We start from the raw sequence: 14,719 nt of genomic DNA, 5'->3' as shown, positions 1-14,719 counted from the left end.
CTTACATATTATTTCAACAAAAGAAATAGTGCTCGCCATGTTGTCATGGGTAAAATAAATTTATGCTGTTAATGTTTTCTTGTCAAGCACGACCAAGCTTCTTTGTTGATATATATTTAATCTATTATAGTTTAGTGTTTTAGTTTTATCGGTTACCTATATGTTAAATAGAAATACTGGGAATATATGTTCATGTCAAGAGATACATTTGGAAGCCTTTTCTAATCTGTAAAGTTCTAATGTAATTTTCCAATAAGGTAATAGGTGAGATCTTATTTTTTAGGATTTTTTTGGAATTTTGTAGTAGTTTTAGGATATATGATTTTTTTTCAAATATGCACAGATGATGTACTCTGTCAATGATCAGTGATCATCAGCAATCTGGAATTGGGTTTGTATGTATTCTTAAAATGTAAAATATGGAGCCAATGGCCACTCAACTGAAAAAAAGTTTTAATATAACACCAAGCAATAGATTGCCATTGCTTGCTATGGTGGTAACACCGCTATAGTCTATAGTCACGTTTTATGCGTATTCCTTCATGGTACATTGTCTGGTAATTCAAAAGGTGGTGGCTGATTTCTCTGTAACATGATGTTATTAAATTAAAGTGGGACTGCACTGCATTTTAAACCAAATGAGACAATCATGCAATTTAAAGCCTTCTGGAGGAGGGGCTGCTCAACCCGACGGTTTAGTCAGAATCTGCAAATTTGCATAGCACAAAAATATATAAAAATAGAGGCGCAGACAACCTAAAAAGCATTAAAAGACAATTCAGATTCCTGGGTTGCTGCTAGAATAACAATGACCAATATGTACACAAAAACAAAGCAAGAATTCAGCGCACACCCAGTGAATACCATTCAAATAAACACCAACCTAAGGAATAAATTAGGGACTCCGTCGCACTATTTGGCCATATATTGCTTAGCCCGCCACTATGTCAAAGTACTCCAAACTTGGGGTACTTTGACATAGTGGCTGCCATATAGTGTCATGGAATCCCCTTTAATGCTTTTTAGGATGTGTGCTTACCTGTTATTGTATATATTTTTTGTGCTATACATGTTATTAGCTTGCTGCTGTGAATATGATAAGTATATGGCTTAAAACTTTGAGCTAACCTAATGAAGAGGTACATGCTGGGGTTGTCAGAATCTATAAAAAAATCTTAAAAACACTAGAATGTTTTTATTGTAGAAAATATCCATGGGGGGGTCATAAAAGAAACAATTGATTTTATACAATTAAAAATGTGCTGCTCTAAATGTTTGCTGAGCTTTTTGGGGGAAGTTATGAGATTTGTCATGGTTAAACACAAAGGACAATAATAATAATAATAATAATAATAATAATAATAATAATAATAATAGTAAAAAAAATACATGTACAGATCTTGCCAATGTCTGCCATGAAAGATACCACCTTACTTTTTACAAACACAATTTACTTAACTTACATGTAGTGATCATGTCAAGTTTAAGGCAGTTTTGCTGAATTTAGTACCCAAGTTAATTTTCAGAACTTTAACTATTGTCAGCTTGAGAGTTAACTCAAGGCAACTCAGATTTAATGAGTAGACTCCACAGTATATGAAACATAATGCTATGGCATGTCTTGATTTGCCACAGCTAACTTTCTCAGTTTTAAAAGATATAGAGATTTACATAAAAAAGAGTAAATACAATATATATATATATATATATATATATTCAAGTAATGTTTGTTTTTAATAAAAATCCCCCTAACCATGCTTCTTATTCTTTATACATAGACCGTGTAATTTTGCAAGTGCCTTACATATGATTTAGATTTAGTAATTCCTGATGTCAGATGTAAGCAACAGAATGAACCACAAATTCAATACACTCATTGCATACCTTGCTTTCATGAACCCTTTTATCCTCAAATATCCATGCTCTAAATTGTAAAATATAGCATGCAATAGTAGAAAATGTGAATAGCTTTAAAACACCGAAGACTGCAAAAGTAAGTTTGAAAGGGTTGATTTAAGGAATAAAATATGGTTGGTAATATATACAGATTTTGGCATTGTTACTTTTAGATGTGCTGGTGGAGGCAGAATAACCACTAATTATTTTATTTTTGTTACGTATCATTTGAATGTGTGTGTATAAAAAATCTAAATCTAATAATAACTTATGTTTTAGAATGGAAACATAAAATTATTAATCAATAGAATGGAGAAGATAGGTGTGTGTAGAAATTGTGTTGTGAATTCATTTTACATGAATTTACCAAGATAGGTTACTGTCAGTCTATTATGGGAATAGAAGTTGTGCTTTGAACCAAAAGAGTGACATGTTAAAAAATTTGCAGTTTCATGTATATTTAAATGGCATTTACTCTAAGAATGAATTGATAATATTAAATATTTTTCTTTAAAAAACTAGACCAAAACAACAAGAAAAAATCTAGTAAAATTAATAAAATGTATAGTGTTCACATAACAGCATCATAAATTACAGTATTCAGAATGAACACTTCTTATAGAGATCAATGATAAGGCGCTTCAAAAAAGATTACTATACAACTTTTCAAGTGTACTGTTTGATTGTGATTGCTAAAATAATTAATGTTTTATCATGTTTTGTTGTGAAATTTCTAAAAAAAACCATTGTGTAAACATCTAAATTAGTATAGGAGCTAAATAAAGACAATTGTATTAAACAAGATTTTGTTAATTATTAACAAACTAATCTGTGATATAGTACATACAAGGTGATCTAATATTCCTGTTTTGTAGAACATGCATTTTAAATGGTAACTGGAAACCACTGATATATTTATAAAAAAATACATGATTAGAGAGAAAAAAAAAACAGTGTTATCAAATGGTAGAAAAATATTTTTTTGTAGATAAAAAAATAAACACAAGATATTTAAACTTGTCAATGCAAAACATGTAGCTTCTCAGTAGTCTTTAGATGTAATATTAATATTAATAATAAATGTAACTCTTAATTCCTGGCATCGATGATCTAATTTCTCTAATCTGTTAATGAATGCAGAAAAAATATAGGGGGGAAATGCACGGGAAAAAAATGAGGATACATGACATTTTTCTCCTTTTCGATATATAATGTGGAGATAGATGTATTTTAGACATGCTGAGATTCTGCACGCTACAGATTCACCATCATGTTAACAGTGATTTATCCTGCGGAGATGAGGGGGACCAGAAGCACTTTCATAGAAGTTGAAGCCACTGGAGGTTCTCCTCCCCCGTGTCCCAATAACTGGTGTCTCCTTGACATGGTGAGGGTGGAGACAGCAGTGAATGAATGAGTGGGAAGTCTCCTTAAAATCCACAGCATAACTAGAGCACTAATGAGTTCATTTCACTGCCTTAAGGGAGGAGACGGATCAGATCTCATCAAGGCAGTGCTTGGTAAGGGGTCAGCCTCAGCAGACTGTCTCGTCTGCATTAGTCTCTCATCACTGTCTTTATCTGACCCTGATCAGGTCACAGCAGAGAAAGGAGCTGCTTGTCGCCTGCTGCCTGCTGCTCGCATGGTTACCCGGCTGGCACTAGATTATGTGGGATCCTATATGTTTACATTGTACAATCACTGCACGCCTCTCCTTAAATCCCCTTTATTCACATACAAAACTGACTTCATGGACGATCATGCCCAGAGCGTGTGCTAATAAGGCACTTTTGATGGCATAACTTTAAGAGGAGCTCCAAATAGTTAATCTAGTTGGAGTGCAACGAAAGTGTTAATTTTTCGGGATCCCAAAAAAGATTGGAAATGCAGGGAACGCACATCTGGAAGGCGCCCGGATTACTCACTGTCCGTTAAAACACATTTTATTAAAGGGTCCTTGATTGGTTGGTCGCACGTGTTACAGCATATGGATACTTTGGGAACCAAATGGGTTAAATGAGGACACAATGGGGTTTATTTGTAAAGGAATGCAGAGAATATGCACGTTGCTCGGGAAACTGTCCTGTAAACACAGATGCTTTGCTTGCTTAAATAAAAACACTATGTTTTCCCCGCATTCATTATCCCTGTAAAAGGCTGATCCCTGGCTGTAGGTAAAGTGGTCTGACGTGCAGGAGTTTACTCTGTGGCTACAGAAAGCCGACATAATGGCTGGAAGGATTAGGAACGCACAAAAGTAACTGGTAATGAGAGGAGACTCCACCACCCACCAGCTGTCGGGGGCCGATGTCTTGTGTCTGGTGAGAAGTTAGTGGACTGCAGACTACCGGGTGTCTAACGGGGTGGTGGGACCAACTTATTCATTGGGATCCCTGGGGGGCTGACAGTAACATAAATATTGTCTGGACTTGGAAGCCGCCAATAAAGACCGTTAGGCAAAGTATTTGGAGAATTAAGACCGATAAGGTGAAGGGAAAGAAGGGAGATTGGAAAGAAGACATTCCTGGGATGTCAGCGCTGAGCTCCTCTGTTCCAGGTATGGATCTAGAGTAACAGTCCGCATTAGAAGCTTCTCTGGTGACATCGTAGAAGCGCAGTCTTGTCCCCCGTGCTGGGTTGTCTTCTGCCCGGGACACGGGGGGATGAGGGTACCGCGACCCCTGTATGTGTGGGGCGATCACAAGAGGTGGCGTCCCGTGTCAGCTCTTTGTCTGCCAGGTCTGTGACCTCCCACCTCTGATGAGTGATTATCACAGGATCTGGGGGATCAGCCCAGGCTGTCTGCACGCATTAAACACCAGCACAATCAGCCTCGTTAGTAGCACACTCGAGACTTTAGCCACGCTTGTGTGTGTTGCACAAAAACCACACACAGGAGGAGGGGTGCGAGAAAGAAAATAAAGGAAACGGAAGCCAACCAAAAAGAGTAACAGCAGCAGCAGCAGCAGCAGAGGTCTATCCAGCAGCAGCACCAGCAGAGGGACCCTCCTCTGATCACCGCTTGTACTCAGTTCCAGCAGTAGCTCAGCAGCACGGGCTAGCGAGAGGAGTCTAAGCACTTGGCTGCACATAAACTCATTTGGATCCTCCTGAATCCTGGATCTGCTTTGGGGAACATGTCTTTCTACCACCTCTTTAGTGGCATGACCTCATCACCCTTATCAATAGGTGCCACATCTCCTGGGATTATTAAATTTACCTACTGGATCATTGTACTCAGCACCTTTTTTCAGATGTCTCTAGGATCTTCATTCTTGACAGGTAAGAAAGGAGTATTTCTCCAAATTCATTCTGGAACTATGCATATATTTCTTCATTAAATTTGAGCTCCATTATATATATATATATATATATATATATATATATATATATATATATAGTTACACGACTCATTTTATGAAAATGAATTAAGTTTCTGTAATTGTAATTTGTATCAAATCCCCTAAAAGCCTGGTGATTGACAGTACTATACTGTACATATAAGGCAGGTGTCCTTTGCAAACCTTCACTCCAGTATAGCAATCAACATCTTACCTCCTATATCTACATTACATACAAAGGAAATGTCTTTTATAAAAAAAAAATATTATTCCTGGGTGTAATTACATGTTTGTAGGCAGGTGAGGAGGACCTAAGACGTTTTTTCAAGGGCATACCTTAGTGACACCTGGTGCATAAAAGAAACCTTTAGATTCATCTCTTAAATGCAAGCAAGTGTCGAGTTTCAAAAGGTGATCTCAATATGAGATAATGTTAAAACGATCACAGGGGTGAGGAGGAGAGCTAAAAAAAACGATTGTTATGGGGTACATCATTATTCTTTTAGCTTTGATTTTTGAAGAATTAGCTACTGGAGTGTCAACCTGTGATACATCATCAAATGTGCCAAATCTGGAGATCACCACTGTTTTAAGTATACTGTCTTGCACCATATATACTTCCTTATGTCTCTTTAAAGACATATTTAGCCAGGATAACATGTAACAACTAGAGGCACGATCTTTTTTTGTCTCCTTTCCTCTTCTTTTAGTCTACAGGATGTGTTTTCTCAACTAATTGAAAGCTACCGTAGATCACTCAACTTGGCAGAGTTATTAAAGATGTGTCTCGACCCCCCCACACACAATCTGTTAAATCAGTGTTAAGAGATATCCTGCCTTTTCCAGCCATGCATGCAAGCTCAGTCGGCTATAAATTAATTGCCATTTTCATTACAATCTTATTTTCTTTCCCTTTTCACCTCCTGGTACTTTTTATTTTATTCAGATCCCTTTTGTCTTTGCTTTAGAATAACAGATTAACCCCATCAATGCCAGAGTGGATATGTGTATACTGCTTACTATTAATTTAACCCTATGGGAGCCAAAATGGGTTTCAAATGGTTATGAACTCAGACATGAGAGAGTTAAGTTTTTGCTACAAGTGGTGTTCAGGGGTGCCATCGTTTAAAACCCATGTCACTCATCAGTTAGGCTTCCCTTTAAATTGTATCACATCTTTCAACCAGTATATGCCATCTTTAAACCTATCGGTCCCTTAGGCACATAAACATACCTTGGTGCATTATTAACCATTTCTGCCCATCACTTATATATTGTATTGATATTTTTTTTTACTTATTGTTTTTGTAAGGATCTGTGGCTAAATGCGAGAATGAGGGGGAAGCATTAACAATTCCATCGATCACAGATAACCCCTGCATCTCCTGCTTGTGTCTGGTGAGTGTGGGATGGCAACTGAAAATTAAAGGGGTTAACGTTAGAAGTTTGTTTAGTTTCAAATAAGAGACTGCAAAGTAGATATTAATGTCTGTTACATAGTTATATACCTGTTTTTAGCATGAACATAATCCTTATCCAATTCAACAACCAGCTATTACTTAACATCTCAGGTTGACTAAATGTAAATGAAGCTCAACTGATGTCGACAATCTGATTTCTTGCCTAATGTCTATGCTATTTCTTTGGATTGCACTACACTTTATTTTATTATGAATGTGGTGATTTACAAATTCACAGCTTAACTAATACAAATGTTTTTAATCAAGATAATTGATACTGGCAAGTTAATTTTAGTGTCAGGATTAGTCATAGTATCAGCATTATTTGTATTTTTGAGACATTATTTACCCTTGACTATAAGTGGCTAGTTACTTGTGCCTGCTCATCTAAAAAATAAAAAAAATCCCTGGAGGCAAAATTTCTTTCCAATTTCCAATAAAAAAAATATGAAATGATTCACATGAATTAGCACAATAATATAATAATCTTTAATTTTTTTCTTCTCAAAAAACTCAGTCATGCAATGCTTGTTTGGGGTGCTATGCAACCACAGAAAATACGATTAGATTGAGATATATTTTAGAGAAAAAGATATTTTTGTACTTTTTATCCTTTCAGTGCAAAGGATGGTAGTACTCACCGCAGGCACCGAAAGGGTTAATTGCTGAATTGGTTTAAAAGGCAATCATCCCACTAATACTACTCTCTTATTCTCTGGAGATAAATATTTCACTAAAAAAGGAACATCATGGGGATGTCTATGGTCATCAATTTATTTTCATAATTTTATTAATTGGGTAATTATCATGTAGATGTGGTCCAGGGCAATTGACATGTTAGGGTTTGCATGTCAACGGAAAGTGGCATTATAAGCATCATACAAGTTCTGTTAATAAGAGCAGTGTGGTATACAATAACTTATTATATATTAATGTGATAGAAGTGAAGGAATTGTTTGGATGCTGTCTGCGCCTTTTCTCTTGCACAAGTTGCCTTTTGTCAGCAAATTTGACCCCTTATACTAATAGGCATTTATCTCTTAGAACATGAGAGCCAAGCACTAGCAAAGCAATTCAATTATGTAGCAGTTAAGGTCATTACTTTTTGGAACAATTACCCAATGTGCTGAGGTACTTTTCATGATTTTTTCAAAAATACAGGACAGAAACCTAAAAAAAGAGGAATGTTGTAGGGGAAAACACATCTAAATATTATTTTCAAAGTTTGGTTGCTCTGCAAATGAATGCTATATGAGCTGGTTGGTACTTTATATATAATCATGGTACTTTTAAGACATTTATTATTGACAGTAAAGCTACATGCATACTCCTTTATTGGGGAAATGTAGCATTATATTGCTATAGGAAGATAAACTAGTGTTCCGGAAATTGTAATAGCATAAAGATCTTTGTGGACAACTTAATTTCGAGAAAGGCACAAACTACAGGTAAAAGGGCAGTATGCCACTTCTCCTTCCACAACTTCATATTAGGATAGTGGTTAAATGACATTAAAGAGGGCATTCCCTGCTGCATTTGTGGTATTGTATAAAGACTGGCAAACTGATCCAGCCCCACAAAATCTTATGGGAATGTGGTCTTGGTATAGGTCATTGTACGATCTAATAGTTATTTTAGGTTACATACCACTCCATCTAAAGTACAAAACGTATATGCTACAAGAAGGTGTAATAATAAGCAAAATATAGTTAGATAATGGTATTTCATAACAGAACATATAGTAGCAATATCAATTGTAATGTGCACAATGTAAACTGTTTCCAATATAGCTTATTTTTTTTAGATATAATGTCTTTTAACATATTGTTAGATTTCATAAAGCACTTTGCACAAATCACTGCTTTCAAACATGCCACATGGAAAGAATGATTTCAGTTCCGTATACAGTATATTGCACATATTTCATATAACAAAGAAACAATGAAATATAAACATCAAATATAAAATAAACAGCAAAAGTGTGTGTGCTTTTGAAGTAAACTTTACCAACGAAAACATGCCTTTCAAGAAGTGTTAAGGTTGAGGTTAAAACTTAGAAACAAATGAACAGTAAATATCTTTTTCAATTAGAAGTCGTTTATCTAAAATTTATGGTACAATAAACACATTCGTAAAACTTGGCAGAACATTTAAGGAGCGATAAACTGTATATGAAGATCAAAATTGATTAGGATTATATCAACCAATGTAACAAGCCGTGTACGGGCTGCTCCAGGTACAGTGGTGTTAGTAACTAACTAATACACAGGCCCTACCGCCAGCATGATGGAAGCCTAGGGGGTGGTAGAAAAAGATAGGTTAAAATTACTGAGTGGAAGAGAAGAAAGTTAAGAAGCCTGTGGCCACAAATCAAGTTCATTAGGGGGAATAGAAAAACAATTGGGACTAGAGGAGGTAAAACAAAAATTTGTTGTAAAAAGAGGGGCCAGAAGCCCCCAACCAATGAGAGACATTAACAGAGAAGGTGAAAAGCTGTTGAGCAAGGTTCCTGACAAGGAGCACCCTCCCTAGCTGTTGAAATGTTCCCCAAGGTTAGTGTGCAGGAATGACATACCCTTAACTCATGATGGCACAAAACATTCAGACTAATAGGCATATATTTAAAGACACACAGGGGCATAGTATTTATGACCTTGTTTAAATTTAAAATTAAGATACACAGTACTGTGCAAATGTTTTAGGAAGGTGTGAAAAATGCTGTTAAGTGAGAATGCATAAAATATGCTAATAGTTTATTTTTATCATTTTAATAAATGCAAAGTGATTGAATGGAAGAAAAATCTAAATCAATGTTTGGTGTGACCACCATTTCCTTCAAAACAGCATCAATTTGCCTTGGTACACTTGTACACAGTTTTGTAAGGAACTCTACAGTTGTTCCAAACATCTTGGAGATTTGACTACAGTTCAGTCTGTGGACTTGGGCATCCTCAGTTGGTGCTCTCTTTCTCTTCATGTAATCCCAGACAAACTCAATGATGTTGCAATCAGGACTCTGTGGGGACCATACCATCAATCCCAGGACCCCTTATTCTGCTTTATGCTTAGGATAGTTCTTAAGACTATGGGAATATGCTTGGGGTCATTGTCATACTGGAGAATAAATGTAGGGCCAATCAGATGCCCCCTGATGGCATTGCATGATGGAAAATGATCTGCCCTAAATTGCAGGAAACCTCCATCATGCTTCCCTCTTGCCTGCAAACACTCATTCTTGCACCGCTCTCTAGCCCTTCAGGGAATAAACTACCTTCTGCTACACCCAAATTTTTCAAACCTGGGTCTCACTGTTTTCTGACAATGTTGAGCGAAAGGCACTGTAGGACATCTTCCGATTGCAAACGCAAGCAAGCATGATGTGTCTTTCATCTGCTGCACTTTTCCTTGGTCCACCTACATTGCCAGTTTCTTTGGGCTTCTTCAAAACATCTTGGACAGAACATCTGTAAACCCCTGCCGTGAAATTTCTGCTTGGGAGAGACCTTGTGGATGCAGTATCACCTGACTATATGCTGACAAAATCCCCGATTTTGTGTAATTATACCTAGGAAAATTTATGCTGTTTTGAAGGCAAATGGTGGTCACACCAAATATTAATTTTATTTTATTTCTTCTTTTTACTTTCTTTGCATTTTGTTAAATGATAACAATAACATGTCTTTTTAAAAGCATTCTAACTTTAAGGCATTTTATCACAACTGCCTGTGTTTTGCAAAGTACTGTATAAATAATCTTAAATGTATTTATCTAATGGAGGAATCCAAAATTGTTTGATGAGGGTGGTTATTCTTTCAGCATCTCTCAGCAGAGATATTGTTCTTTATTTGTAATATACATTAGTACACTATGTGATCCTGAGAACGTGAGAGCATATAGGAAAGACCCACTTTTGGTGTATCAAGAGCCACGGGGAATCCCTGGACACATTACTGATGATATCATCTGAGGTTGCCCTATAAAGAATTTGGGCATTTTAATGCATGATAGTTAAATAACATTGATTCTTTCAGATTTCTCTGTATCTGTGATACAATGCAGGTCTTTGAATGCAACAAAGTCAAATCCCCTCATTTAGCACATAATAAAAAAATATTTATGATCCAATAATATAACTTCCGAAAGTGGTGGTATCACATTTATGCATACATTACATTTATTTATATAGCACCAGCAGATTCCATAGAGCTGTTAGAATTAGTGAAAATAAATGAATTGAACATGACATAACACATGTTAAAAACATACAAAAGGAAGGAAGAGAGGGCCCCAATCTTACAATCCAGAATTGTAATATTTTGCTAAAATTAAAGATGGTATTTGTGTATGTGGACTACTGACAGTCCTCCCTAAGCCGGAAGAACTTGCTATAAGACCTCAGAAATCCTTATGGAAGCTGTTTATATGAGGATCTCTTGATACAATACTCTGTTCTGAAAGTAAGCGTCCCTCTGCCCAATCTTTATTCAGATCGATCTACACTCAGCACACTGTCCATCAACTCCAAACATATGTTTTCACCTTTTCAACTCAGATTCTGCACACCTTACCTGGATGATAATATGATTATTGCTTATGGGGGGGGTTCTAGACAGGGAAAAGAAAAGAGAGAGAGAGAGATCAGGATCCCATGAAAGCTCTAGTAATTTTTTCAGATTCAAATGTGGTGTATTTTTTTCTGGAAACTTAGGCTACGCAAATTACAATGAAAGTATGGAAAATCTGCCTCTTAAATGATTCACGTTTAAGAGGCAGATTTGCATTTACATTTATGAGTCAGGACATGAACCATTTTTATTAATGGACTTTTGAACAGGTTTGTTTATCGCTTCTATCTGGTTACATTGTTCAATAAGAAAAATATGAAAAATGTAATGTTGTACTTAGTCTTAGTTCATACAGCTTTAGAACAACCGCGTAGGAGAAATACTCTTACAAACGTATTTCCTAAAAGTAGGATATTACATGTAGTCAATGCATTGCCTATAAATACTTTAGGGTGTTTTTTTTCCAGACAAGACGTAATTATTGCAATTATTTAACGTTTGCCCTGTCGTGTAAACTGAGCGGTAATTTGAAACATACTTTAACTATCACCCTGTGGATAACGTTTCCCACGTTAGAACTGTAAGATTCTATTTTGAATGTTGTATATAGGTTAACCAGGTTAACGGATGACACCTATAAAAATGTACACAGCAGGACTGGATTACAACTATTACAACAAGTTTAAAGGGAATGTCTGGTCATCCTACATGTATTATGCAGTAAAAAAAAAAGTTGCTTTACAAATTCGCCAACTTGCATTATATTAGCTATGGAGTTAAATGTGAAAAACTTACAGCTCTGTTAAAATTCCATATGGCTCTTGAACCCAAGCAGATTTAATGGTAAGAAGTAAAATGCCAGCCAACAAACATTACATTTAAAGCATCATCCCTAATTTTTTGGTTTTTTTCCAGATTTAAACTATGGCATATGTCCAAAGTCATCAATAACAGGGAACAATATGATTTTAAAAAAATAGTTACAAAGCCCTTCTCAACACTGCTTATTTATCTCATTATGGGAGGATTTCATGTTGCGTTTTAGATTATTAAAATCTGTGGTTCCGCTGTACTGTTCTTTAATGTGTTTTGCAGTGTTTTCTATTAGCTACAAATACACATTGCTAATGACATCTGACACTCTGCAGTATGACCACCCAGTGGCATAATATCTTTGAAAATTTGCTAGAAATATTGGCACAAAGGCATGTTGCATAGTGGGTTGTCCAGCCAAGATAATCAGGAAAACTAGACAGTAAAAATAATGTAGCCATCAGCCTCCAAGAAGCAAGTGTTTCATATATGTTTTATGTTATTGGCCTTTTACCCCTGTTTTTGTTAAGATGTATTTATTTATACATAGAAGCAAACGCCTTACCCACTTAACCATCATTCTTTGCAACAGTGGCCATAGGGAATCACTAACTAGTCACACAAGTCTTGTTGGCTAAAGACTAACCCATAATCATGCTCAGGTTTTGTAATTGTAATTAAACGGGCTACTTGGTTCTTCTTAAAGATGAATATTGCTGGAGTCACATTCTCGTGGAGATACAGTCAAGTTTCATAACAGATCCGAATGAGCTAGTGGGTTTCAAATAACTTGCTTCAGTTTTCATAGAGTTAAGTCCATAGAAAAATCAATGTGGAAACTGGGTAATGCTTGGCAAAATTTTAGTTTATTACATTAAAGTTGCTGCAAGTTATGCTTAAATTTAGAAAGTGCTGAAATAGTAGGTTAAAAGTTAATAGGCTTTGTAAAATGTGACTTGTTCTACGATTATCTAGGAAATAATAATACTAGCAGCACAAAATCATACAAATCTGTATGTCACAAACAAAGCAGAGAAAATATATTTTATTGTATATGTTTAAAATTAACTTTTTGAAAACTATAATTTATATCTTAATTTCTTGTGTTAATTTCTCAGTGATCATTGTCTTGATAGGTTTTTGGTATTAATTCATGTGTTTGGGGTATTATTGAAGATTTAAGCAGGATATGAACACTTTCATTCTATTGCTCTGCAATTATACCTTGTAAAATAGGGTCCTTAAAATAGCCATCAACAGAGATTAAGATGCAAGTAGAAAATGACATAGCAATACCTGGCAAGCTAATGTAAATCTCTGTGTTCCTTGCATTTATTGTGAAAGCAAATTTGGTAAATACCTTTATTGGCTAACTGAGCTATAATATATTGCAAGGTTAAGTCTATTCAGGCCTCTTCTTTAGGCATATTATCATATGGTGTAATAAAATGCTTGAAGAAGAGATAGTCTTGAAAGATTGATATTATATTTACCATTATATTTACGCTTTTGCATTTTTTTGGAGATGCTGCTGTGAAATCTTAAAGTGGCAGATAATACACTGGATACTAATGTGTTAGCAGTGGTATATTATAGTATACAGAAAAAAAATCACTTAATGACAACCTTTGCTTTTTCCTTGACAACTTAAAATAATCCATTATAGAACATCAAGGCATTCAGTTAACCATTATGCACACAATTTTTACATTTTTTTTGTGAGGCTCTGACATACTTCAATAGTTCACCTTCCCGATTTCATTTTACCAGTCACAACAAGGGCGACTGCTAGCTGAGAGCACAGTTGAAATACTTCTAAAGCTACAAATATATAGTGCAGAGATTTATTGTCTTCTTTTGGAAATGATTAAAATCACACTATAAAACATGCAGCACGTAAACTTCAAATTCCTCCAAAACACTGTGTACAGTTAATGAGAATGTTGGGGATTATTCATTAAGCCTCAACTTGATAGATACTTGCTTCTCTTTTTTAAAGTAATGCGATCTCCTCTACTTTATTACCATCTTGCTGCTACAAATATACTTTATAAACAGAGACATGCAGAAGGAACGATAGCCAATTAATATGCATGTAGTTATTTATATAGAAAGGGATGTTTGGAATTACATTATATGTTCTATGAACATAACATGCCCTTATGTGCATTTATACCAAAACAAATCCATAAATGCCGTTGCATTCAAGCAAGTTGTTATTAAGGGGAACTTTAACTACTAAAGCATACATTTGTCTTCATATGCTTTTTTTTCTCAATATCTTTACTTGATGATGGACTTCATGCACCAATTAAATTAGCATACATTAAACACATCTACAAATACGTGTGCCAAGTTAAAATAAATATTGCATTCAATTTTAAAAAGGTCTGAGAAAACTACTTAACTATTTAATAGTATAATAACCAAGAGAACACTTAAATGGGTAAAGTCTTATATGTGAAGTATCCATTGTGGGAGAGGGATTAAGTACATAGAGCTTGGTTTGATGTGATGTTGGGGATTCGAGTGTTAGTTTTAATTAAAACTATACACAGGTTTTGCATTTTGCTTTAGGGATATCTAACTAAACATATTAAAGGTGAAATATGTATCTCAGAATGGCATGTTTAGCATTGTCTAA

General features: G+C 35.4%; 1 protein-coding gene across 1 annotated transcript in view; it reads left to right on the top strand.

Moving 5' to 3' along the window:
• Positions 1-5,060: 5,060 nt before the first annotated feature.
• The window catches only part of LOC149286668 (BMP-binding endothelial regulator protein-like), a 121,403-nt gene continuing 111,744 nt past the window's right edge, over positions 5,061-14,719 (top strand). The window contains exons 1-2 of the mRNA XM_089493848.1: positions 5,061-5,178; positions 6,550-6,635. Of these exons, the coding sequence (XP_089349974.1) occupies positions 5,061-5,178; positions 6,550-6,635 (204 nt within the window). The remainder of the gene's footprint in view (positions 5,179-6,549; positions 6,636-14,719) is intronic.

Source organism: Sceloporus occidentalis, unplaced genomic scaffold (genome assembly GCF_023333645.1).
Source record: "Sceloporus occidentalis isolate IW3139 unplaced genomic scaffold, rSceOcc1.0.p SCAF_67, whole genome shotgun sequence".
Lineage (NCBI taxonomy): Eukaryota > Metazoa > Chordata > Lepidosauria > Squamata > Phrynosomatidae > Sceloporus > Sceloporus occidentalis.
This window is presented reverse-complemented; position numbering and strand designations above follow the sequence as displayed.